Source organism: Mesoplodon mirus, assembly GCF_964341445.2.
Source record: "Mesoplodon mirus genome assembly, chromosome: 3".
NCBI classification, from domain to species: Eukaryota; Metazoa; Chordata; class Mammalia; order Artiodactyla; family Ziphiidae; genus Mesoplodon; species Mesoplodon mirus.
Window position 1 is genome coordinate 39,354,130 of NC_138978.1, and position 23,133 is coordinate 39,377,262.

Here is a 23,133-nt window from a genome sequence, read left to right on the forward strand (position 1 = left end):
AGTGCCTGGCACAGAGCAGTGCCCAATAAATATTTGTTGAATGCATGAGTGAATGCACGTGATGGAAAATGGACTGAGAAGTATAAAGGGGAGAACCTGGAGGGGGACCAGCTTGGTTGTTGGAGTTGTCCAGGCTAGAAGTGATGAGCAAGAGACAAACTCTTGAGCCTCAGTTTCCTCATCTGTAAAATGGGCATCATAACACCAACCTAGGATAATTTGTAGAGAAGTTTAGGTAAATACAAGCTCCTTTCTTTCCCTTCTTTCAGCAAGGGTCTCTCAGCGTAGCTCATAGGCTGTCCTCTAGTCTTAGCTATTTTTACTTTTTTTTCCCCAAATCAGTTCTCAAACTTCATGACAACATGTTTAATACCTTGCGATGGGTTGTCACCCCAGCCTCTCATGGGACAGTGTCGCCAGGCCTGGGACTTGGTGTTTGCTTGGTCAGCCTGCCTGGCTGTTAAGACTTGCAAGCACCTTGTCCTGCCTCCTCTGCCTCAAATCTTCCCCCAGGCCGCCTTACACATTGTGACCTGCAGAGGGCGCTGTCCAACACGCCCCTCTCCTGTTCAACTCCCGCCATAGAGCTGGTTCATTCAACAGGCCACGCCCTGGGCTGGAACCTTTCCAGGCTCTTAGTCCATGGGGGAATTAAAGACAAAGGGATGGAGAGGTTCCCCCCAAGGAGAGGCTCCTGGACCCCTGCAGCTGTGCTTTCCAATCCTTTTCCCTTCGTGGCACGCAGAAAAAATATTTTTGGCCCATAAGGGCAAATCGACAAGGTCACTCAAAGTAAGGCAGCAGGGCTGGGGACTCTGGGCTGCCCAAGTGGCACCGGACTGGCACACTATTTAGGGTGCATCGTGTTGGGAGTCTCTGCCTTCCAGAATAGTCATCGGGTCCTACTGCTACAGCCGAGAGTCGCTTTACTTTAAGCACCAGCGTTCAAAGTAAAGAAACCATTTCTTGTTCAAAAGACTTTTAAAAAACTTTGCTAATTATATCTGTTAAGCTGGTAGTGCTTTATATTATCTTTTATTGCAAGAGTCCAGCATATAATACGAGGGCTTAAAGAGTTTAGAAGGCTAGCCTGGGAACTAAATAATGAACTCTACCTTTCTTTTTATGGTACCATATTTAGTGCTTTGTTTTGGTTTTGGACTATGTGCTTTTGAGATCAAACAGCTAACCTTAAAACTTTTGGAATCCCACATATTTACAAGTTGCCTCTCTCATAACATCTATGGAATTATTCTGCATTATTTTTAAATTTCCCCAACCAGATGGTAAATGCCTTGAGAACAGGACACCCTAATCTATTTCACTGCATCTCCAGCAGTGGCTTTCACTGTGCTTACCGAGCACCCACCACTGTTCCCAGTGATTTATGTCGCATCTTTATAACAACAAGAATGATGTTGTAACCACGCCCGCTTAACGGATGAACAGCTGAGACTTAGAGAGTTTTGGTGACCTCCCAAGTCCACGCAGCTGGTAAGTGGCAGAGCTGGGATTCGAGTGAGGTCTGTGTGGCTCCGGGGCTGCCATGAAGACACCAGGAGAGGGGTGCTGGGATCCAAGTCCCACTGGATGTCAGGTGTCTGCTGGGGAGATGAGAGGGCATGTCCTGAGCTTAGGGCCTGCCTAGCAGGCGTTAGACCAGCACACAGAGGACTGTAAGACAAGGTTGTGAAGGGGTGGTGAAGGAGGGGAAGACTGTGGGCCAAAGGGTGAGCAAGAGGCAGACATGGGCTCAGAAATCTGCCCTGGGAGCTTCTCTCGCTTTAGAGGAGTCACTTAATCTTTTTTTTGACTTGTTTGTTCACCTGTAAAATGGGAATATTTTATAAAACTTGCACCCACTACCTAACAGCGTTGCTGTGGGGCTCAAATGAGATTGTGCAGCTTTCCAGAGGGGCGCTGGAGAGTGTGGACCAAGAATGCCTGTAGAGTATCATTGGCCTAATTCACACCAGGCACCAGGCACAGAGAGGCATGTATATCCTGACACAGCATTGCTGCCTAGTTCGTTAACCTGTGAGCATAAGTCTCTGAATCTGAAAAACAGGGATAATATCATGTAAGAGAATATGCCTGGCACATAGTAGCTGCCCGAGAAATGGGGGTGCTTGCTCGCCTCACCTCCTTGCTGATGCCATCCGGGGCGGCCCTCTCAAGGGTCATTTCCCCAGGCTCTCCAGGAGGGGGCGGCAGGGAGCCATCCTTCAAGGAACGAGTCCTGCGTGGGACAAGCGGCTCCTTAGGGATGCCCGGCTCCAGCCCCGGCTGAGGAGTAGAGTTGAGCTGGCCACCCTGTGGACCTCCTGACTCACGGCTAGTTTTCTCTGAGGGCAGTTCCCCTCTAGTTGCACTGGATAAAATCTGGTGAGCTTTGCCCTGCCATGGACCCACCCGTCGGGGAATCCCTGGCAGACGGCCCCTGGGGTGAGAGCTTCTGGAGCATCTCTGGCGTATGGGCAGGGCACTGTGCTTCTGGGAACTTCCAGAAGGTTCACCCCCAGTCTAGATCCAGCTGCCCAGTCCACACTATGCCTCAAATATAGCAGAACACCTAAATGGGCGGAGTCTGTTTCTGACTCCCCACTCTGTCCCCACTCTGAGTGCTGTGCCTGGTACCTACTAGGAGCTCAGAAAATGACCTGTCCAATGACCGAATGACTGAGTCTGCCCAGAGGTAAATTTGCCCGCCCCTTACTGGGAGGCAACAGCTCTGTTGGCTCCACCACGAGCCCCAAGGGCAGTAACCACATCTTAACCATCTTTGAATGTCTATAGCCCAGCACAGAGGCTGGCACAGGGAAGCTGGGCCCTCAGGGTTTGAGCACTGGGCCTGGGCTTCGAGGATACTGACCTGCTAGGACTTCAAGTATCACTGGGGCCTTGGCCGCTCACCCACGGCTCTCCATCACCTTGTGGAGAAAGCCTCCAGCCCTCCGCCTGGCATGAAAAGCCCTGCACCTTATGATGCCTCTGGCCTCTGCTGTCCCAATACTCAGTGTCCCACCTGCCCCCGACCCCAGCTCCAGTTTGCCACCTCCTGGCCTCGGCTCACCTGTCATGTCTCTCCCAATCCCTCCTACGTCTCCCTCCCTCCTCTGGGAAGCCTTCTTGATCAGCTCCTCCTGTACCCACCACACCCCTGCACATACCTGCACTGAGGCACCTGCCCCTAAGAGTGGTAACTACCCATCTCCCATCCTGGACTGTGAACTCCTGAGGGCAGGGGCTCAGGGCCATGCATACCCCATGGGCACACAGGGCCCGGCAGGGTGGACACCATAAATGTCTGCAGAATGAATGAATGAGGCCTACCCACCAGTCCACCAAGCCCTCTTCCCATGAGTTCCTCAACAGGACATGGGGAATTTCCTCCAGGATGTCCTGCTGTGCCCTCACACCCACCCAGCTGGGACAAGATGTTCCAAACACCTCCAGCAGCAGCTTCCCCTCAGCCAGCCCCGAGACTCTGTTCTCTGTCACCACGGAGCACAGTGGTGCCAGGCTATCTTTCCTAAGCACAGCTTGATGAGGACAGCCCTGGGCTCAGGAAACTTTCACGGCTTCTTCTGTTCCGCAGCATTAGGTCTGTGATTCATTCTTGTAAGTTCTCCAAGAGGGCTGGTGCTCCCTCCTAGGCTGCCTCACGGCCCGTGAGCTCCCCACGCACCTGTCACTCTCATCACAACAGGTTCCCCTCAGGCTCAGGACCAGCCCCTGCTCAGCTGGAACCCAGGGCCTCCACTCGTGCTGTTCTTCTCTCCAGGAAGCTAGCCCCCTTTTCCCTGACTCTCCTCTGCAGACTTGCCTGACTGCTGGAGCCCTCCCTCCCTCGCTGCCACTGTGGGAGTGTCAGCCTCTCCTGAACCAGGCTGTGAACTCCTTGTACCTCTTCCCGCACCTCTGGCCCCCTCCATTCCTGGTACCCTCCCGAGACTGCAGACAGTTGCCTGATGGCCAAGGCGAGGGCTGAGTGTTGGCGCCAGGGGTCCCCCCCAGAAGCCCAGGTCCTTGGCGTCCTCACCTCCAGTACTCCTCGCTGGGGCTGGTCCTCTGGAGGGTGTGGTTGAGCGCGTGGGAGAGGTTGCCAGGCAGGCCGGGAGGCCGGGAGCCATTGGTGATGTTGGAGGCATCCAGCACACCGGCGCAGTCAGGCGTGTTCCAGGGGTTACTGCAGTAGGCCCAGGGCAGCACGGGCGTCATAGACGAGAAGAAGTAGTAGAAGGCGATGCAGATGACCACATTGTAGTAGATGCCGATGTATGTGGACACCACCATCATGCCGTAGCCCACACCTGGGGGAGGAGAGGGGCAGGAGCAGCCTCACACGTCTGGCTGAAGGAGGCAAGGCTAATTCTGAAGGGCTTAAGAGGCAGGCTTTCATGGAGAGCCACAAAAGAGGCAGCTCAAGGCCTTGGCAGGGGCAAGCTGGGGGGCGAAGGGCCTTTGTGTATGAACGTGGTAGGAAGAGAGCGTGGAGGCCAAGTAAACATGGATCCCAGCATGTGTCCATGGCCTTGGCCATTGATGTGGGCCTCAGGTTAACACCAGCGTCCCATAGGGGTTGGCAGTGTTTATACAGATGGGTGAGTCAGCATGGTCCCCAGAGGCCCGTGTGTGTGTGTGTGTGTGTGTGTGTGCGCGCGCGCACCCCACCCAGGCCTCACCTTTGAACATGGGGCTGATCCTCCAGACCCCCAGGCAGCCCTGACTTGCAAACTGGCCGAAGGAGAGCTCCATGAAGAAGAGTGGGATCCCACAGAAGATGAGCATGATGAAGTAGGGGAACATGAAGGCACCTGGTGGGCAGGGAGAGGGCTGGCTCAGGGCGGCTTTGGGGAAATCCCACCCTCTTCCTGCTCAGAACTGACAGCAAAACCATTGCAACTGGCTGGGCCCCCAGGAGGGTGTGCCACGCACTGGGCCGGAGCCCAAGTCTGAGGCACACTGTTCACCACCTGTCTTTGAACCTGACAGAGGCTCCCAGGAAGTCTGCTCTGAGTCAAACCCAGGGCCCAGAGCCGCCATGTTTGGGTGGGATTTGATGGCTTAACCAAGCAATTTTACACACATTAGTCAGTGAGATCCTCAAATATCCGTGAATCATTTGGGTGCAGGGCTGCTGAAACACAGGCAGTATAAAACAGGGAGCCTTGGGAGGTTGGGTTGCTTTTCTCTACCTCTCCTCTCCTCGAGGGAGCAGGCTGCCAGGGTCGGGGGTGCTGCACCTTAGGTAAAGGGTACCTAAGCCAGGGATGGGGGCAAAGGAGATCAGGGCCAGAGGCCAGCCTGTCTGGAGTGTGTGCCGCGGAGGGGGCGGCTGGGCCCCGGGGGGTGGGCTCTATCCACGTGGGTGGACCCTGCCCTGTGCCCGCTGGCTACCTCCCCCGTTGCGATAGCAGAGGTACGGGAAGCGCCAGACATTGCCCAGGCCCACGGCATAGCCCACGCTCGTCAGTACAAACTCGATCTGGTTGCCCCAGTTGCCTCGTTTGAGGTTCTGGTCCTTCTTGGTGGCCTCACTGGGCACAGCACCATTCTGCGGGAACAGGAGAGAAGCAACCATCAGCAAGGCATTTGCACGCACGGTGCCTGACCCTTTGGGCCACCCCCAGTGGGGACATCATGGACCCTCCAGGCCCCCACCCCACCCTGGGCTTCCCCTCTGCTGGCAGCAGCTGCAGGCAGGCCCGGCAGAGGACAGGAGAGGGAGCAGCGGCCGCCGGAGGGTGCCAAGCCGGCCTCCCTCACCAGCCCCCCAGCACACTGTGCCAGGGGCACCAGCCCACCTGAGCAGCTGCTACCGACATCTGAGAGGTGGGACACTGAGAGGGAGCTCGAGATGAGGACCCCCTAGCGCCAGCCCCTCCCAAGCCTCCCCTCTCCCCTTTGGGTGAGGATCTGGGAGCAGCTGAGCCTCATACCAAGCAGCCAAGCTGGGCTGGGCACAAAGGGGCCTGTGTCCAGACAGCCCCCCCAGCTGCGGCCACCACATCGCCAGGCTGAGCACGCTGCCCATGGCAGGCGGCTGCGGGGGAGGGGACCCGGACCCCTCCCCCAGCTGAAGGTTTTTTCCGGGGGGCACACGGTGGGCAGGGCTGTAGGGTGGGGGAAGGGGGAAGCAACTGAGCTGGGCCAGACCTGGGGAGGGCATTCTGGGGCTCAGGATGGGAGGGCCAGGGGAGCCACGTATATTGCCCATGACGGGGGCGGGGGCCCTGGGGAAGCTGACCTGGGCTGGGGGATGCTGGCCATGAGTTGGGGGGAGGAGACCAGAGTTGTAGGCACCACGCCAGACTTGGAGGACAGACTCTGCTAGGGGAAACAGAGGGAGTGACTCTAGAAAAGGGTCTCTGAGCTGAGAAGAGGTGGGCTGCAGAAGACGGGCTGGTCAGGAGGGGCTGATGGGGGAGTTTGCCCCAAGGGAAGGATGCCGGGCTGGGCTGGAGGAGCTGCGAGGCTGGACTGGGTGGCCTGAAGCCCCACTGAGGACCCTAACCCCACAGTTGGAACTAACCCAGTAAGTTCCTTTATAAGTGAGGGCACCCCTCCCCCATGCCCTGGCCTTTCCACCCCCTACCAGGTAAGCTGGAAATGGAGCCCCCCTGAGCCAGAGCCTGAGGGGTCAGAGGTGTCTCACTAAGAGACAGGGGCCCCGAGAGTCACCAACAGAGAAGCCCAGAGAGTCCTTGAGTGACGGAGACAGCCTCCCAGAGATGGGCTGTTCTCCTGAGAGAAATGGCCAGGTGTCCCTGGAGGACACCCAGGATCAGAGACACAGCTGCATGGCTTCTGAGGGACGGCACTGCAGTGACGCTGACCCTCAGCTTGAAAGAGACATATTCAAGGACAATAGGCACGCTGGCCAATAAACAAATGGGCCTGGTGCTTTGACACGCTGTCGGACCCTGACACTGACCAACACATTCAGAGGGGAAGAATGGCCTCCCCAGGCCTGCGCCCTCCGGAAAGGCCCATTTAGGAAGGCAGGCACAGGAGGCCCCGGCACCTGGTGGTGGCCCCCCAGCCGTGCATCCCTTGCTCCCACAATGGGTACATCTCAGGGGGGTGCTCTGGGCTTGCACACCACATGGGCACTACAGCACAGACACGCTTGTCCTGCACCCCCAATCCAGCATTGCCTGAAGACACTGAGCCTTATACCATCCCGAAAGGTTTGGAGGCACAGTGCCAGAAACCGTGGTGCTCCCTTCAAGGAGCACGCAGAGCCAACCAGCAGAGCCTGTGTACTTTCATTCACGCAGCCACGGAGGTTTACGAGCTCCTACTATGTGCCAGGCCCTGCACCAGGCTCGGGGAATTCAGCAGTGAACAAAACACACCCCTACCCACTCAGAACTAGAAGTCCAGGAGGAAGTAAGCCATCAATGAGATAAACACATAATTTTTATATGCAACTTCAATGTGTCCACAAAGGGGAATTTCTCAAGTCACAAGAGCATGGGAGGATGACAAGGGGTGGGGCTGGGGGCTGGGTGAGGTCACAGAAGGCCTCCCTGATGAAGGGGCTTGAAGGCCGCCTTGTCTCTGGGAGTGGGCGGCTCCCAGTCCCAGTGTGACAGGTCCTTACAGACTCCTGCCTAAGCCTGTCACCACCTCCCAGGGCCTTTTTTTGGGACAGGCCTAGAAATACCTCAGGGTCAGGGGAGCATTTTTTCAGAGGGTGTGAGGCCTGCTTGGGGTAGTTTATCCATTCCCAAACAAATCCAAGCCAAATAGGGCTCATATATGTTGATCCTACAATAACAGTTTTATTCTGTCCAAGGCTTGTTTACTTAGGGGCACAATGGGGGATTGTGGCAGCTGTGGAGTACATGGGTGGGGTCACGAAGCAGCGGTTACAGCTGTAAAAGAGACAACTGAGGGTCCAGGATGGCCTCATGGGCTGGGCAAGGGCAAAGCCTCTTGCAGAGACCGAGGTCCCCAAGGCCTGAAGTTCAAGGCCTCTCTCCTGGCCCCAGCCCCCTGACCAAGTGCAGCAGGACCAGACTTGGACCTCCGAGGTCTTCTCCTTCCCTGGCATGGAGGGGGCGGGGAGGGTGATGATGCCCCCAGCTGAGTGCCATAGGCAGTAGCTTGACTGAGCCCTCAAGGGCCCATGGTCACTCCATTCAGGAGCAGCACACCACTGAGCCCTGTGCTAACCAGTTCAGCCCTGCCGGCTGTGACCTGGGGAGGCCAGAGCCTGGGGGACAGGGGCTTGGAACTGGGGATTGGGCTGTGGCAGGAAGTAACTGGTAACACTAGGGGTCTGCTGTGCAGAAGGAGCTGAAATGACGCCCTGCAAGAGGTACGAGGAGCTCACGGCAGAAGCAGCACCATCTGCTGCTCCCTGGCCCCGCGGTGCCCCATTCAGGAACTGTGGATGGGATGCCGCCACGGGAGCCTGGTCCACAGCTAGGCCTCTGACTTTTAATTCCAGTGCGAGCTATGTGCAGGCAGCCTGGCTGGTGAGGGCATAGCGCTCAGCAAGGACAGAAGAAGCCAACCTTCCTCCAAGTACACTGGAGGGAAGGGTCCCTCTGTGTGTGGGGGGCGTCCTAGGGGCTCTAGTTCCCTTCCTCCCCCAGCCCTCCTCTGGGGACGCCCCTCCACTTCCTTCCCTGGCAGCGACGCCCAAGGCTGGTGAGCCTTTTTCAATGCTGCACAACTTTTTTTCTCCTTGCATAATTTTCCCCCATTCTAAGCCTCCCATTTTCTTGATCTGCTAGGTGAACAGCGTGTCACTGATATTAACAGTCCCTGCAGAGGCTGTTGGCTCTGAGGTGCCCACGAAAGAATTTCTTTGTGCTCCTGGTCTGCCCAGACTGGTGGCCTGTCTGCCGAACCCAGCTCGGCCCTGCCCACTGGCCGGTCTCCAGGCTGGTCCTGCCCATCACCCACCTCCCCCTGTCTGCCCCTCGCTGCTCCCCCAACCTCCCTCCGTCGCTCACACCTGGGTGGTGAATTAAACCAGAGGGGCCTGGTGCCCCTCTGGGCTGCTCCCCTCCTCCTTGGGCTCCCTGGAGGGGCTCCCCCCACCCCCTCACCTCTGACTCGCCCGGTGAGTGATCTGCAGGGCGGGGACTGCCCTGCCCTGCCCTGTGCCCGAGATTCCCCAGGCCAGGCAGGATGCAGGCTACGGGGCGTGCCTTCCATGGCTGTGTGGGTGGGCTGGCTGATCATCCTCCATGACGCGTGCCATGTACAGACATATACGTATAAAACCCTCCATGCCCCTTACCCTTAGAAGCGGTCGCTGACCTGTCTTGGGTTCACAACCTCCCACCCCTGTTCCTGCCTAGAGGGGTGAGCCACACCGAGCAGTCACTTACATAAGTCCTTTCCATAGCCCTCTGCCCTCTACTTATTCACTGGTCTGGATGAACTCCTGGAATTAAGGCAGTTCAGCTCTGAGGGCAGAATCCAGATCTCCCTCTATACCTTGGGCTTGGCAGGGCGGGACCCTGCACTGGGGGTTAGAAGCCTAGCATTCTAGAGCCTGCTCCTCAGCAGCCCTGGGCAAGCCACTTCCACTCTCAGCATTCAGCGTCTTTACCTGTAAAATCAGGGGATAGACAGACCACCTCAATAGATCTCCTAATATTCTGTAGCTCTGCCCTGCCTGGAATTTGCTATTTCTGACTGTCTCCTGTATTTTCCATTAGTTCCCACTGGCTTTCTAAACAACTTAAAAAAAAAAAAAGTTGTTATTGCTTTCTTTCTGATTATAAAATCATTATAAGCTTATCATTAAAAAAAAAAAATTGGAAACTACAGCGACGTGTAAAGAAACAATGCTGCCGAGCCCGCTCCCAGTGGCGGCCACCAGCCCCACCGCAGGGGTGTCCCTTCCTTCTTCATGCTCAGACCCAGAGGCAGCCCAGGATTCTACCCTGGGCGACGGTTGTGCTCTGTCTCCCGACTCCTGCCCTCCGAGAGCGGTGTCCACAGGATATTTCTGTGAATTGTGAGCTCTGCTCTCGGTGGACACTGAGGAATCCTGGAGCAGCCCGGGCAGGGCGGGCCCCACTAGGATCCGGCAGGCTTCTTGTCCAGGACTCTGCAGCCCCAGGGTTTGCTCAAGGGATGAAGTCCCATCCAAGACAAACTTTGTGGAGGAGAATGGGCAAGACCCTACATCCCAGACTGACCTTGAGCCAAATCCAGATCACTGGCAACTTTCTCTGAGTCCCAGTGGGGAATTCAGGCAGAACAGCCAGGACAGTAAACTGTGGCTGCCTCAGGAGACCCTGTGACCCTCTCACACCACTTGGTTCTTGTTTCCCCAACTTCTCTCCCGTCGGTCCAATCAATCCAGGATCCAGGCTGGCCCTCAGGCAACATCTGCCCCGCAATGACAGAGCCTTCCATCTTTCATCTGGCTTCGCTCATCCAGACATGGGAAAGAGTCAAGGGCCCGGGCTGGAGCAGCAGGACCGTGGGAAAACCTACCCCAGACCCGAGCAGTATGCAGGGGCTGTTAGTGCCTCTTGCTTCAAGGAAAGCCTCCGAGCACCTGTCAGGAGATCAGGCCCTCGTATAGGAGGTGAGAGAGGCAAGGACATGCCCGGTGCTGTTTCGTCCCAGAGCCCTGACTGGCAGAGAGTGAGCTGCCAGTATCGTGGAGAGCAGACAGAAGATGCACCCCAGGCATGCCAGGCTCCACTCCAGGCTCTGGGAGAAGTGATAGGGCCATCGGGTGGGCTCTGCTTCTGCCCTGAAGCCCAGCAGTCATGCCCTGCACTGTGGCAGCCGTGAGCAGTCTCTGCCCCGCTCGGTTGGCAGCGGGCTCGCATTCTGGAAAGTGGCTTTGGCTTCTGACCCTGGCAGTCCTGAAGGTGGAGGGCAGCCCTGCATAATGTTTCTCCCAAATGCAACCCACATCTCCCCAGAGGACATTCCTTCTCTTGCCTTCCGAAGGTCAAGTCAGGATGCCTTACAGGGAAGGAAGGTGGCTTTCCCAGTCCCCTCTCCCTCACTGCCATCAGCCCCATCGTGCCTGACGTTCCTGCCCATCCCTGGCTTCCAGGGAGGAGGGCACACCGGTGCCCCCCCACACACCTGGGCACTTGTCCTAGACACTGGCAAACACTGCGTGGGGTCTTCCTCCTCGCAGCCGAGACTGTCGCCCCATCCTGTTCCCCCACCCTCACCACTGAGTCCATGTAACAAGCCCCCCTGCCCCCTCACCACTCTCCCCATAGGAGTAGCTGCCGTGGCACAGACAATGGGGCTGTATTGATTAGTACAATTCCTGGGCACCTCCGGCCCGTCTCCCCGGGAGCTAGGACAATGCAGCTTTGATACACAGAGCAGATTCTCAGCAGGTCCCTAGGCTGGGGGAGCCCTCGTAGCCCCACTCTCCTCCCCTGTGCCGCCTCCGCATAGCTAACTCTTCCCGCTCCTTTGCACAGTTGCAACTTTCTGGGTCACTTTTGCTGGTGTCTGTCTCTCTGGCTGGCTGTGCCTGCCCCTCCCTGGCACAGACCACTCAGCCCCTCTCCCCACCCCCAGCCCTGCCTCTCAGTCTGCCTGGCACCAGAGAGGGGGCTCGACCTCCTGGAAGGTGACTGACCTGTTCTGGGGAGGAGGGGGCCACAGGTCCCTGAGCCGCGGCCATCCCAGGGTGAGCACTTGGCGCGGCGTGTGCGTGTCCCCTCTCATTCACACCTCTGCCGGCTCCCGGGCGACACTGACGCATCCCCTGCCTCTTCCACTGCTGGCTGGGCAGCATCAATTACTTTCACCTCATCTCCTCCTGAAGCTCTGCCTACCCCCTCCCCGGCCCTCCCCCTCCAGCCAGTCCCCATGCAGCCCAGCGCGGGTGCTCCACAGTTAGAGTGAAGCGCAGGGTTTGTTGTGTTTCTCCCTTGTTCCCAGCAAGTTATTGGAACAAAACACATACACACACACACTCACAGCCACAGGGTGAGGCAGAGCAGGCGTGTAAGAGAGAGAGAGAGGGCGGCTCAGTCCCATTCCAGAATGAGGTCTGGGGCCCAGATGCTTCTGAGCGCATAGGCCTGGCACTTGGTGGGCTCCTGGTAAGGTGGTTGGGTACCACTGGGCACTAGAGATGGTGAAGGAGAAGGGGGAAGGGGGCGCAACCCACAGGGCACTACCAGAGCATCTCAGACTTCTTAGAAGGCTGTGGGCTGGGGGGTGATGGGTCCTGAAGCAGTCCTCCCAGGATTTGGGGACTCCCAACCAGCCAAGATGACGGAGTGTCCTCATTAGAGAATATGATTGACCATGTAAAAAAGCTCTGGCTTAGTGAATGGTGCTGTCATCTGTCTGAAGAAAGATGGCATTAGCCAAGAGGGTGGCTGCAGAATAAGGACCTCTGAGGATTAGTACTGCATCACCCAGAACCTGAGGTATTCCCTCTGGGAGTGTGTACCGAGTGGGCTGGGCACAGTCTAGCAGGTGTCACCACGGCTGGGGTGGAATGTCACTCAGACCCATCCAATCCCTCTTCTCTGAGGCCACACTCACTGGTCAGTCTCCAGCGGATGCTGAGACACCACAAACCCGTGGCCAGGAAGGTGGCCACGAGTGTTCTGGTGCTGGGAAGGCATAGCTCTTTTCGGAAACTGATAGGTTGGCAAAGGGTCTGGTACATGGTAGGATCTTAGTAAACATCGGTCAAATGGAAGCATGTATGAATTCTGATGTAAAGGACAGCTTCCCTGTGAGTTTGGTAAATGAGGTGACCCCAGTGGGAACATGGCAGGATGACATTTTTTTTAAAGGGCAAAGCTTTAGAGTCAGACAAGCCTGGGTTCAAACCCCAGCTCTGTCAGTTCTCACTATATATATCTCCTTAGGCAAGCCACTTAACGTGTCTGGTCCTTTTTTTTTTTTTTTTTTTTTTTTTTTTGCGGTACGCGGGCCTCTCACTGTTGTGGCCTCTCCCGTTGCGGAGCACAGGCTCCGGATGCGCAGACTCAGCGGCCATGGCTCACGGGCCCAGCCGCTCCGCGGCATGTGGGATCTTCCCGGACCAGGGCACAAACCCGTGTCCCCTGCATCGGCAGGCGGACTCTCAACCACTGCGCCACCAGGGAAGCCCATGGTCTTAATATTTTCATCTCTAAGATGGGGATAATATCTATCCATCTTTGAAGCTATTAGCATTATTAATAATAGTAACAGATAATACATATTAAGTGCTTACTATGAGCCAGACACTGTCCTAAACACTTTACATATATATTAACTCATTTAATCTTTCCAACAGCCCCTTGAGGTAGGTATGTTATTATGCCCATTTTGGGGAGAAAGATGGGGACTGACCTCGGCTCAAGCAAGTCTCCTAAGAATGGCCTCAGACCCCACTGACTGAGCTGTTCCCCGGGCCAGCCTCATGCAGCCGGGTCCCAGACACGCTCCGCGAACTTCCTGTGAGCCCAAACTGAGGGCCAAGGCCCTGGCTGGGCCACTGGCTCCAGGAAGGCCCAGTCACCCATGATGCCCAACTGCTCACTTCCACCCAGGGTGGGCTCTGGGCTTTGGCTGCCCTGGCCTGGGCTGGGTGCCCAGAACAGGCAGCCCTGGCTGGACAGCTTTCTCTGGCTCTGGCCATGGGGACAGGAGGCGGCAGCGGCCCAGCTGGGTCCTGGCAGTAATGAGGCCTCATTAGCGGGATCCAGCTGCTCCAGCCCCACTCAGGGAGGCCGACTCCCCCAACCCCGCCTCTGACTTTTCTTAATAAGAGTGGGCATGCCTCCAGAGGGCCAAGGAGTCTAGGGGCTTTGTTGTACCCTGTGACTCCGAGGGAAGGTCCTGCTGAGCCAGGACTGGAACGTGCTGGGGGCGGCGGGGCTGCAGGGAAGCCGTGTGAGGGGAGGGGAGGCCGCAGGACTGAGTAGGTGGTCTCCAGGGAGGCCGGGGAGGGGAGGGAGACCAAGGGGAACGGAGGGCAGGTCCTGGGTCCGGAGAGGAAGTCTGGGGAGGTTGGGCCTTTTCCTCTGGATCTAGATATTGTCCATTTCACTGGGGAGGGGGTAGTTGCACATCTAGGATCATCTAGTTGATTATCTAAGTCATTGCTCAGGCTGTCCTGGCTAGGAGAGCACCTTCTCTGTGCTAGGCCTTATAGAAGGAGAGTGCCCACTGTGTGTCGGTGCCTGAGGTAGGAGAAGACCTACTGTGTGTCAAACCCATGCTAGGAAGGCACACAGTGTGTGCCAAGTCCAATGCTGGGAGAGCTCCCACTGTGTGCCAGGCTCTGTGTTAAGAGAGCACCCACTGTGTGTCCGCCCCACAGGGAGCCCTTGTGGTGTGCTGGGTCCTGCACTACACGAGTGCCCCATGCATGCCAAATTCTGTGCCATGTGAGGACCCAAAATATGCCCAGCCCTGAGCAGGGTGAGCACCCACTGTGCCCCTTGCACTGTGCTAAGTGAGTGCCCAATATTTGCCATGTCTGTACTAGCTGAGCACTTGTTACATGCTGGGACTCATGTTAGGTGAGTGGCTGCTAAGTGACAGGCCCTCTACCAAGGGAGGGCCAGGGGGGGTGTCAAGCCTGTGCTTGCTGAGATCCCAATGTGTGTCAAGCCCATACTAGTTGAGCACCTGCTACATGCCAGGACTTGGGCTGGGTGAGCACCCACTGTTCACCAGGCCCTGTGATGGCTGCTGCAGACAAGAAGTATCCAAACCCTCTTGTCAAAGCATAACAGAACAGGTCAGGGTGGGGCAGCCCCAGGTGGCCTGTGGCGTTTTCAAACCCTTCTAGGGGGGCTTCCCTAGTGGCGCAGTGGTTAAGAATCCACCTGCCAATGCAGGTGACATGGGTTCGAGCCCTGGTCCGGGAAGATCCCACATGCCACGGAGCAACTAAGCCCGTGCGCCACAACTATTGAGCTCCGCCCTAGAGCCCGCGAGCCACACCTACTGAGCCCGTGTGCCACACCTACTGAAGCTTGCCCGCCTAGAGCCCGTGCTCCACAACAAGGGAAGACACCGCAGCAAGAAGCCTGCCTCCACTCACTGCAACTAGAGAAAGCCTGCGTGCAGCAACAAAGACCCAACGCAGCCAAAACAAACAAACAAACAAACAAATAAATAAATTTAAAAAAAAAAAAGCCTTCTAGGACGATTCGATGTTCTGGCACCCAGGGCTCTAGCCCAGGTGACACTGCTCTTATTCATCATGAGGCTTCCAGGGGCAGAAGCAACTAGTGAACTCAAAGATGTTGGGGCTTCCCTGATGGCGCAGTGGTTGAGAGTCTGCCTGCCGATGCAGGGGATGCAGGTTCGTGCCCCGGTCCGGGGGGATCCCACATGCCGCGGAGCAGCTGGGCCCGTGAGCCATGGCCGCTGGGCCTACGCGTCTGGAGCCTGTGCTCCGCAACAGGGTGGGGGGCGGTTGGGGGCGCAACGGTGAGAGGCCCGCGTACTGCAAAAAAAAAAAAAAAGATGTTGGGAGAGGCCAATGAGGCTCACCAAGGCCTTTCTGCCCAAGATGCTGTATGAGTGGGGAGCGGACACAGGGGAGGGGACTGAGTTGGCCAGCTTGTGGACTTGGTGTGCAGCTGTGGAGTTAAAGCTGACCCAGTAGGGCTCTCCTGTTGTCCTGGGCTCCTCTCCTCCAGCTCCCTGTCCTCCGAGCCCCAGGCAGCCCTGCCCCACATGTGTATAGAGGCACTAGGTCTCCACGAAAGGACCACCGCCACCCCCCACCCCCAGTGCCCCCAAGCATCCCAGCTGCTCCCAGGCTTGGAGGCACCCTGGCCAGCTGGGTTCCTGCACGGCCCTGTCCTAGGAGCTGCTGAGGCATGAGGGAGGCAGCTGAGCTGGCCTGGCAGAGACCATCTGGGCTGGGAACGGGGGGAGGGACACGTGCGGCAGGCATGTGGGTCTGGGCACGTGCTGGGAAGTGGCTCACCCTCCACGGGGCACCTGCCACATGAAGAGCCCAGCAGAAGCTCTAAGGATGACATAGGGTGGACACTGAAGAGACCCAGGGGACCCCTGTCCTCATACCCAAACCTGGGGCAAAGGGGGATGGAAGTGAGGACCCCATGGCAGGGGTCAGCTGCCTACTCCCAGCCTACCAGGGCGGGCACAAACGGCAACAGAAGCCACAGACCTGGGACGGTCCAAGTGCCACTGGCTTACATGCATGGCCCTCAAGACCCTCTGTTCTGCCCCACCATGGCATCCAGAGAAGGAGCATCCTCAGTCACTTGCCCTTAGGGGACCACAGGCACCTAATAAAGTCCAGGCGCAGCTGCCTAGGTTAGCTAGGAGAGATGGCGCTCCTCAGAGGCTGTATCCTAGAGACAAGCACTGAATGGAGGCGGAACTGGTTCCAAACTGGGTCCCGAGAATAGCGGAGCCCAAGGTCATAAGCAGAACTGAGAAAGAAGCAGGAATAGAATCTCGAGCAACCACTGGGGGTGCCCAGGGGACATGCTATGGAGCCTCAGACGCAGCAGTGGCGGGCAGAAGTCAAAGGTCAGAGGGGACGGAGGAAATCGAGCCCCAGCTATCTTTAGGCACATCCTAGTGCTGGGAACAAGCGTCCCAAGGCAACATTCCCTTCCACAGACGGGCTGGCCTGCTGGCCGGCAGAGCCCAGGGTCCGGGAAGCTCAGTTCCGGCAGGGATTCTGGGACCTTGTGATTCATGCTCCCTATGTTGCCCACGTGGGTTCCACATCTCTCCTGCCTCCCTGCCCCAGTCCTTTGAGGGTCACTCCAGAGAAGGTAGAGCAGCCAGTACTGAGTGGTACAGAGTAGTCGGAGGGTTTCTTAAGTTTCATGGGACACAGAATCTCCATGTAGGGAGGGGCAGGGCCACAGCCCACTTCCTGCAACAGGCCCATGGCAATTCCAGCACTTCCGGGAAGGGTGAGGCCATTTTTGATTCTATCACAGCATCCACCCCCTAGCAAGTATTCAGGTCAGGAGACCTCCAGCTCTGCCCACATCTGAGCACTCAGAGTTCAGGTTGGCTGAGGAATACTTTGAGAAGCTTAGTGCATTCAGACTTGTTCCAGTCAGGAGGGGGCCAGACCAGAGCAGGTCTGAGGGGCTGGATGCTGGAAGTTCAGAACAGGACAGGATAGAGGGTCCTGAGCCTGGAGCATGACTGTCCAGCTCCCTCCCCCAGACCATTCCTTTGGACCAAGTACTTGAGTCCCAGAAATCAAATCCCTGGTGAGGGACAGGGCTTGTTTGGGGAGGGCTCGGCAGAGACCCTGGGCCAATCAGTCTTTCACTGAATGTGAACAGCAACGGGAGAATCCATGTGGAGAAGGGAGGAGCCATGGGAGGGGCCGTGCTCAGTCACTGGCTTCCTCCCCTGACAGATGCCCAGTGTCACTGGTTCCTGAGGCAAGATCCCAAGAGAAGGAATACAACCACTGCCCCTGGGGTATTTTCCTGGTTCCCGATTCCAGGGCTGGCCTGTTCCGTCCATCAGTGAGCCGGCCCTGCTCTTGCCCACCGCTTCTCACCACCTCTCCTGTGCTCTGAGGCAGTGAGCTGTGAAGAGCTGTGGCTTGGGGAACGGGGAGAGGGAGGTTTTCTGAGGAGGCCTCAGGAGACGATTCGAAATGAAATGCTCTGTTACTTTTCAGAGTGGAAGAAGAAAAAAATCAGACAGGCTCTGAGGACCCCTTGATCAGCACATGCTGAATGCTCCCCACGGCAGGCAGAGCACAGCGTTGGGGGTGCCTGGGTGTCAGCCACAGGACAGCCCTCCCAGCAGGACTGACTGCAGCCTTCTCTCTAGGGTATCTTATGATGAGGGTGGGGAGTGTGCCTCGTGCCTCCTAGCATGCCTTTCGGGCTCTGTGGTGGAATCTGCACTGCTATGGGCTCAGAGCCATGGCAGCATCTAACCTGCTAGGTGAGGGGCTGCCCACCTGGGCCTGGGACAGCCCTAGCACTCAGGAGCCCTGATAGTGCCAGACTCGGGGCCCCACGGAGCCTCCTAGGCCCTCCTGTCAGGGCCAGCAGCTGACAGCAGGCCCCAGTGGGGATGGTGCTCATGACCCCCTCCTCCCTGCAGTCTGGTCCCTGTACTCACCAGCATCGCTTTGGCACCTTTTCCTACCATGGTGGCGGTGGGTTAGGGGCTCTGGAGTCCCGGACCACACTCACAGGCTCTGTTTCTAGCACCTTTCAGAGCACAGGCCTCAAGAGCTGTGGAGAGAGCAGAGAATGCACTGAGGATTTGGCCCAGGAAGGCAGGGCAGGACATGTGTGGCCCTCAGGGCTCTTCAGAACAGGTAGTGCAGGGCCCAGACCACCAGCTGGCAGGCCCTCTCTTGCCTCCCACCCTGGCCCAACCCCTGCCATACGATTTCCTGTCCTGCTCATTTCTGGATGACCCTCAATCCAGTTCCTACCTCACTCTTCTCCCAAACCTTCCCCTGGATCCCTTGGTCTCCAGACTTCCTGTCCCAATGGGCAAAGGTCTACTTTTGACTCTCCAGATGCCCAATTCCATAAAAGCTAAAAAATGAACACAGAACTGGGACAGGGTCCAATACCTTCATCATCTGTGTGAATGGCTTCAACCTTTCCCCTGACGGGGAGTCAACGTGGATCAGCACATGCTCCCCAACCTCACCCCAGCCAGGCATCCAGGATGGTCCTTCCCTATCCTGGTGCCACTCAGCTTGGGCTCCAGGCAGCGGGCTCGTTGTTATGTCACTAACTTGGACCAGAAGCTCTAGGCACACCAAACACAGCATGTGCGGGCACAACGCTGCCATGCCCATGCTCAGGCTGGCCCCTGCCAGACACCTTCCCTCCTGTTCACCAGGTGAAATTCTACAAATCCTTTAGGAGCCTGCTTAAGTGTCACCTCTCCTCTGTAGCTTTTCCTGACACTGCCCCCACTCCACCCCAGAGTGAATAAACTGTCTCCTCTTTTTTTTTTTTTTTTAATTTATTTATTTATTTTTGGTTGCATTGGGTCTTCGTTGCAGTGCACGGGCTTCTCACTGTGGTGGCTTCTCTTGTTGCAGAGCACGGGCTCTAGGCACATGGGCTTCAGTAGTTGTGGCTCGCGGGCTCCAGAGTGCAGGCTCAGCAGTTGTGGTGCACGGGCTTAGCTGCTCTGCGGCATGTCGGATCTTCCCGGATCAGGGCTCGAACCCGTGTCCCCTGCATTGGCAGGCAGATTCTTAACCACTGAGCCACCAGGGAAGCCCCTGTCTCCTCTTTTGTGTTTTGTGCAGACTTCTACCAGTGTCCTTATCAACTCATTTGCTTACGTCTGTCAACCATGGGTTGGTTGGACAGTTCCCTGAGGGGTTGGATGTTTCATCTACCCCTCTGTGCCCAGCACCTGGTGCGGTGCTCAGCTTGCGGGGAGTGTTGGTGGAATAGAGTTGAAGGGAAATGGGTAAGGCTGAGGCCTTGGAATGAGGGGCCAGGTCAGCGGGAGAGATCTCTGTAGGAAGCCTCTGAGAGGCGAGGTGGGGCTGGTGAGCAGGAGGGGCAGAGAGACGGGAGGGGCGGCCATGAAGCTGCTGGTGTCTGCAGGTTCAATGCTGGATGGACGCAGACGGAAGAGCGGGGAGTTTTTGACAGGTCACAGGAGTGGAATCAACCTTCAGGGAGTCTCAAAGAATTCTCTTATGGGAGGAAAACGCGGGGTCAGATGCACAAGGACATTCACGCTCCATAGGGCCTGGTCCTAGGAAGGACTGGGGCCTTCTCTGGGTCCTCTCAAGGAGTCACTCTACTCCAAAGGCTGTTTTGTGCCACTCTGCCCCGCCTACAGCCACCTTCAAGGGCCACTTCCCACCCACAGGCCCAGGAAGCCACTGGAAGGCTAGAAAAGAGAAGGAAGAAGCTCTTCTTTGCCTATGCAAACCAGCCCTTGGCTACCTTAGGCCTTTGTCCTGGCCACCAGGTGCCCTGCATAACCTTCTCCCCAGGGCAGAGCCAGGTAGGGATGTGACTTGTGACCATTTCCCTTTGGTTAGTCGCCCAGGCCGGCCTTCCTGCCTCTCACTGTTCCCTAAACAGGTCCCTGCTTGTGGCTTTGGTCTTATGGGGGCAGTCAGAACAGGGGGTGTGCTCCCTTAGAAGATCATACCCTTGTCTTCGCTTATCACACCCCTGCCTCCTAGCTGTACACTCTAGATTTGCTGTCCTCAAAGCTGTCCCTCTTCAGCTAACAGATAATAATGACAATGATGATAATAATGACAATGATGACAGTAATGACAGCAGACGGCATTATTTATTAAGAGCCACCTCACTGGTTGGGCATTACGCCCTCTGGTCAGGTGAGTAAACTGAGGACACTCCATCCTGGAACCTAAGTTCCAGGGTGTTATCCCTAAGCACTGCAAATACAGCCCTTGTGGTCAGGGTGCTGACAGATTAGTGGAGAAAAGATTGCTTGGGGGCTGCTTCCAGGACAATGAGTTGGGTGTAAAGCTTTGCTGCTTCTCCTGCTTCTGCCATTTCTGTTAAAAGGCCCCATCCATCCATTCAAAAAGTACCACCTGAATGCCTACGATAGGCCAGGCCCTCTTCTAGGGGTTGGGCATCCACATTACCCAGGCACCAGGCCTGCCCCTAACCCATATATGGGCCACTATTGACAAGCTCTCCATCTGTGCCACGTGGGTCAGAGTCAGGTTAGCTTGTGATAGAGCTTGGACTCTGGGACCTGGAAGGAGGAACTGGCTCTGCCACTCACTAGGTATGTGACTTCAAGCAAGTTACTTAACCTCTCTGAGCTTCAGTTTTCTCAATCTGGAAGACGGGGCTAATCATACTTCCTTTGTACATTCTGAAGTTTGTGCTTAATTTTTGACTCTACAAGTCCTCCACTTTTTCCTCCCCTCCAATCCATTAATATTCCCAAAGTCCTGAAGCCCTGATTCCCTCCAACAGTTTTCCACAGGCAACAGGATATGGCCTAAATTGTTCAGCAGGCATTTAGGGCTGGCCACATTTCAATTCATTTACTCCGCAAATATTTATTTCGGGCTTGCTCTGGGCCAGATCTGTGCTGGGCACCAAGAACTCTTCAGTCTCTGCCCTCCTGCAGCTTACAGGCTGGTGGGGAAATGAATGAAACTGGTGACTCAAATGTGTATAATTAAAGCCTACAATAAAGGGTGCGAAAGTGAAAGATCTTCTTTACGAAAATCTACACCAGGGGGGCCTGGCCTTGTCTGAGAGTTACAGAGGACTTTCCCGAGGAAGTGATGTTTAAGAGTCAGAGGGGGATGATTCGGCAACAGTGAGCAGAGAAGAGGAAGAGAGATTCAAGCAAATGAAATACTATATGCAAAGACCGTGAGGCTGAGGCTCAGAGAGTGAGGGAGAAAGTGGCCAAAGACAGAGGTGGAGAGAGAAGCAGGTTCGGGGTCTTTGGGGCCTCGGTTTTGGTCTTTATCCTGAGGGCAATGGCAGCTACTGAAGTCTTTAAAGCAGAGTTGTAACTGCGAGGAGGAGCAATTGGTGGAACGTGCATTTTGAAAACATCACCCCAGATTACTGTGGAGAAAGGACTGGAGGGACAGGAGAGGGGAGGAGAGGAAATCAATTAGGAATAGGCCAGGCCAGGGATGAGGGGGCTTGGCTCAGGAAGGTGATGCTGGGGTGGGGAGAGGTACAGAGATTTGAGAAAAATAAAGAACCTAAATTTGGTAGGAGACTTGGTGGTGAATTGGACTTAGGGGGTGAGGGATAAGGAGAGGTCTCTGGTTTCTGTTGGTATAATAGGAAGAAGCCTGTGCTAGTCCCAGAGACAGGAACGCTGGGGATGCTGCAGGTTTGGAGTGGGGAGAGGATGAGCTGGGTTCGAGTTGCCTGTCAGCCACCCAAGGGAGCATGGGGAGAGGGTAGTCATAGGACCCAGCCCACCTTTACTGTCTCATTGCTCAGTCTTCCTTTCCTCCAAACAGGACTGTCAGGTCAATCAATTTTAAGGGTCCATCTGGGCCAAGCCCTGGAGTCCTCGCTGGGGATGGAAAGGTGACAGGTTCTTTCCTGGCCTTCAAGGACCTCACAGTTTAGGAGAGACAGTGGAGGAAACATAATCTCCATTCACTGTGACGGAGGAAGTGGAGGGGCTGTGAGAGTGGGGGAGGGCCCTAGTTCTGCCTAGATTCAAGGTCAGCTACCTGCAGCCACTGGCGGCCACCTGCGGCCACGTGGGACTATTCAGCATCCCCAGAGGGTTCTTGTCTTCATGACTTTGCTTAGGCAGTTCCCTCTTCCTTGAGCACCCTTGTCCCCATATCTATCTGTATATACCCCCACCCGTCTTCAAAACCTGTCCCAATGTCATTATCGTCAAGAAGGCTTCCTTTCTCCTCCCATTTGCAGTCAATCTTTAAAATGCTACTCCCGGTTACCCCCAAAGCACGCTGTGTACATCTGATTAATATGCTCCTCACACGTAGCCGCTGTGGCATGGTTACTTGTGTCCCAATCTGCCTTCCCCACCAGCTGGAGAGATCATCCAGGGCAGAGGTGTGATACTTCTGTGTCCCCAGAGCTGGGCACTGAGCCTCAGTCGCAGTGTAGGCCGAGTAAGGGGGCGTTTTCTCTGCGGTCCTTGGAAACATTTGGGCATGCTCAGTGTCGCTCTTTAGTCCCTTCCTAGAACCAGTCCCCTCACCCACTATCCTCCAATCTTCTGACGCTCCCTCACTTTGGGGTTCTTTAACCTCTCAGGTCCTTCTCTCCTTCTCCACTCCTCGCTCGCCAGCCTTTATCTTCTAGCGGCCGCAGCATCAGGCTTGTTTCGGCAAAGAAACAGACCTAGGCTTTGTGCGGGAGCTGTCAGAGAGCTGAGGACGCGGCTCCTTTAAGAGTGACCAGCGAGGGGGCGCGGCCTGCGGAGTACAGACCCGAAAGGGGGCGCGGCTCCTTTAAGAAACAGCCGGCAGGCTGAGAAGAGGCCCTGGAACGGCAGGAAGAGGCGAGGTCGCTTTCGGAGCTGTAGCACCGCCTGGAGCGCCCAGATTCCTCGAAGCGGGGCGCGTCCGCCTTAATCGGGGTGCGAGGTGTCGGGGGTGGGCGTTACATCAGCCGCCACGTGTGGGCCTCTCAGCTGGTGTGGAGGCGGCAGCCCCGCCCCCGGTCCCTGCCGTGGAAAAGTACCCGGGCGCCC

The 23,133-nt window shown here is 56.4% G+C and overlaps 1 protein-coding gene across 4 annotated transcripts in view; it reads right to left on the minus strand.

The window, feature by feature from the left end:
- The window catches only part of SLC6A9 (solute carrier family 6 member 9), a 31,798-nt gene that overhangs the window by 7,452 nt on the left and 1,213 nt on the right, over positions 1–23,133 (minus strand). Inside the window, exons 2-6 of one of the 4 annotated variants that reach the window (XM_082613630.1) lie at positions 18,067–18,182; positions 6,251–6,330; positions 5,484–5,557; positions 4,686–4,817; positions 4,043–4,313 (exon numbers count right to left, since the gene is read on the minus strand). In XM_082613630.1, coding sequence (XP_082469756.1) covers positions 4,043–4,313; positions 4,686–4,817; positions 5,484–5,557; positions 6,251–6,330; positions 18,067–18,096 — 587 coding nt within the window. In that variant the 5' untranslated portion in view covers positions 18,097–18,182. Of the gene's footprint in view, positions 1–4,042; positions 4,314–4,685; positions 4,818–5,400; positions 5,558–6,250; positions 6,331–18,066; positions 18,183–23,133 lie in introns of those variants that run through there. The other 3 variants (XM_082613632.1, XM_082613629.1, XM_082613631.1) reach the window with 3 other exon arrangements.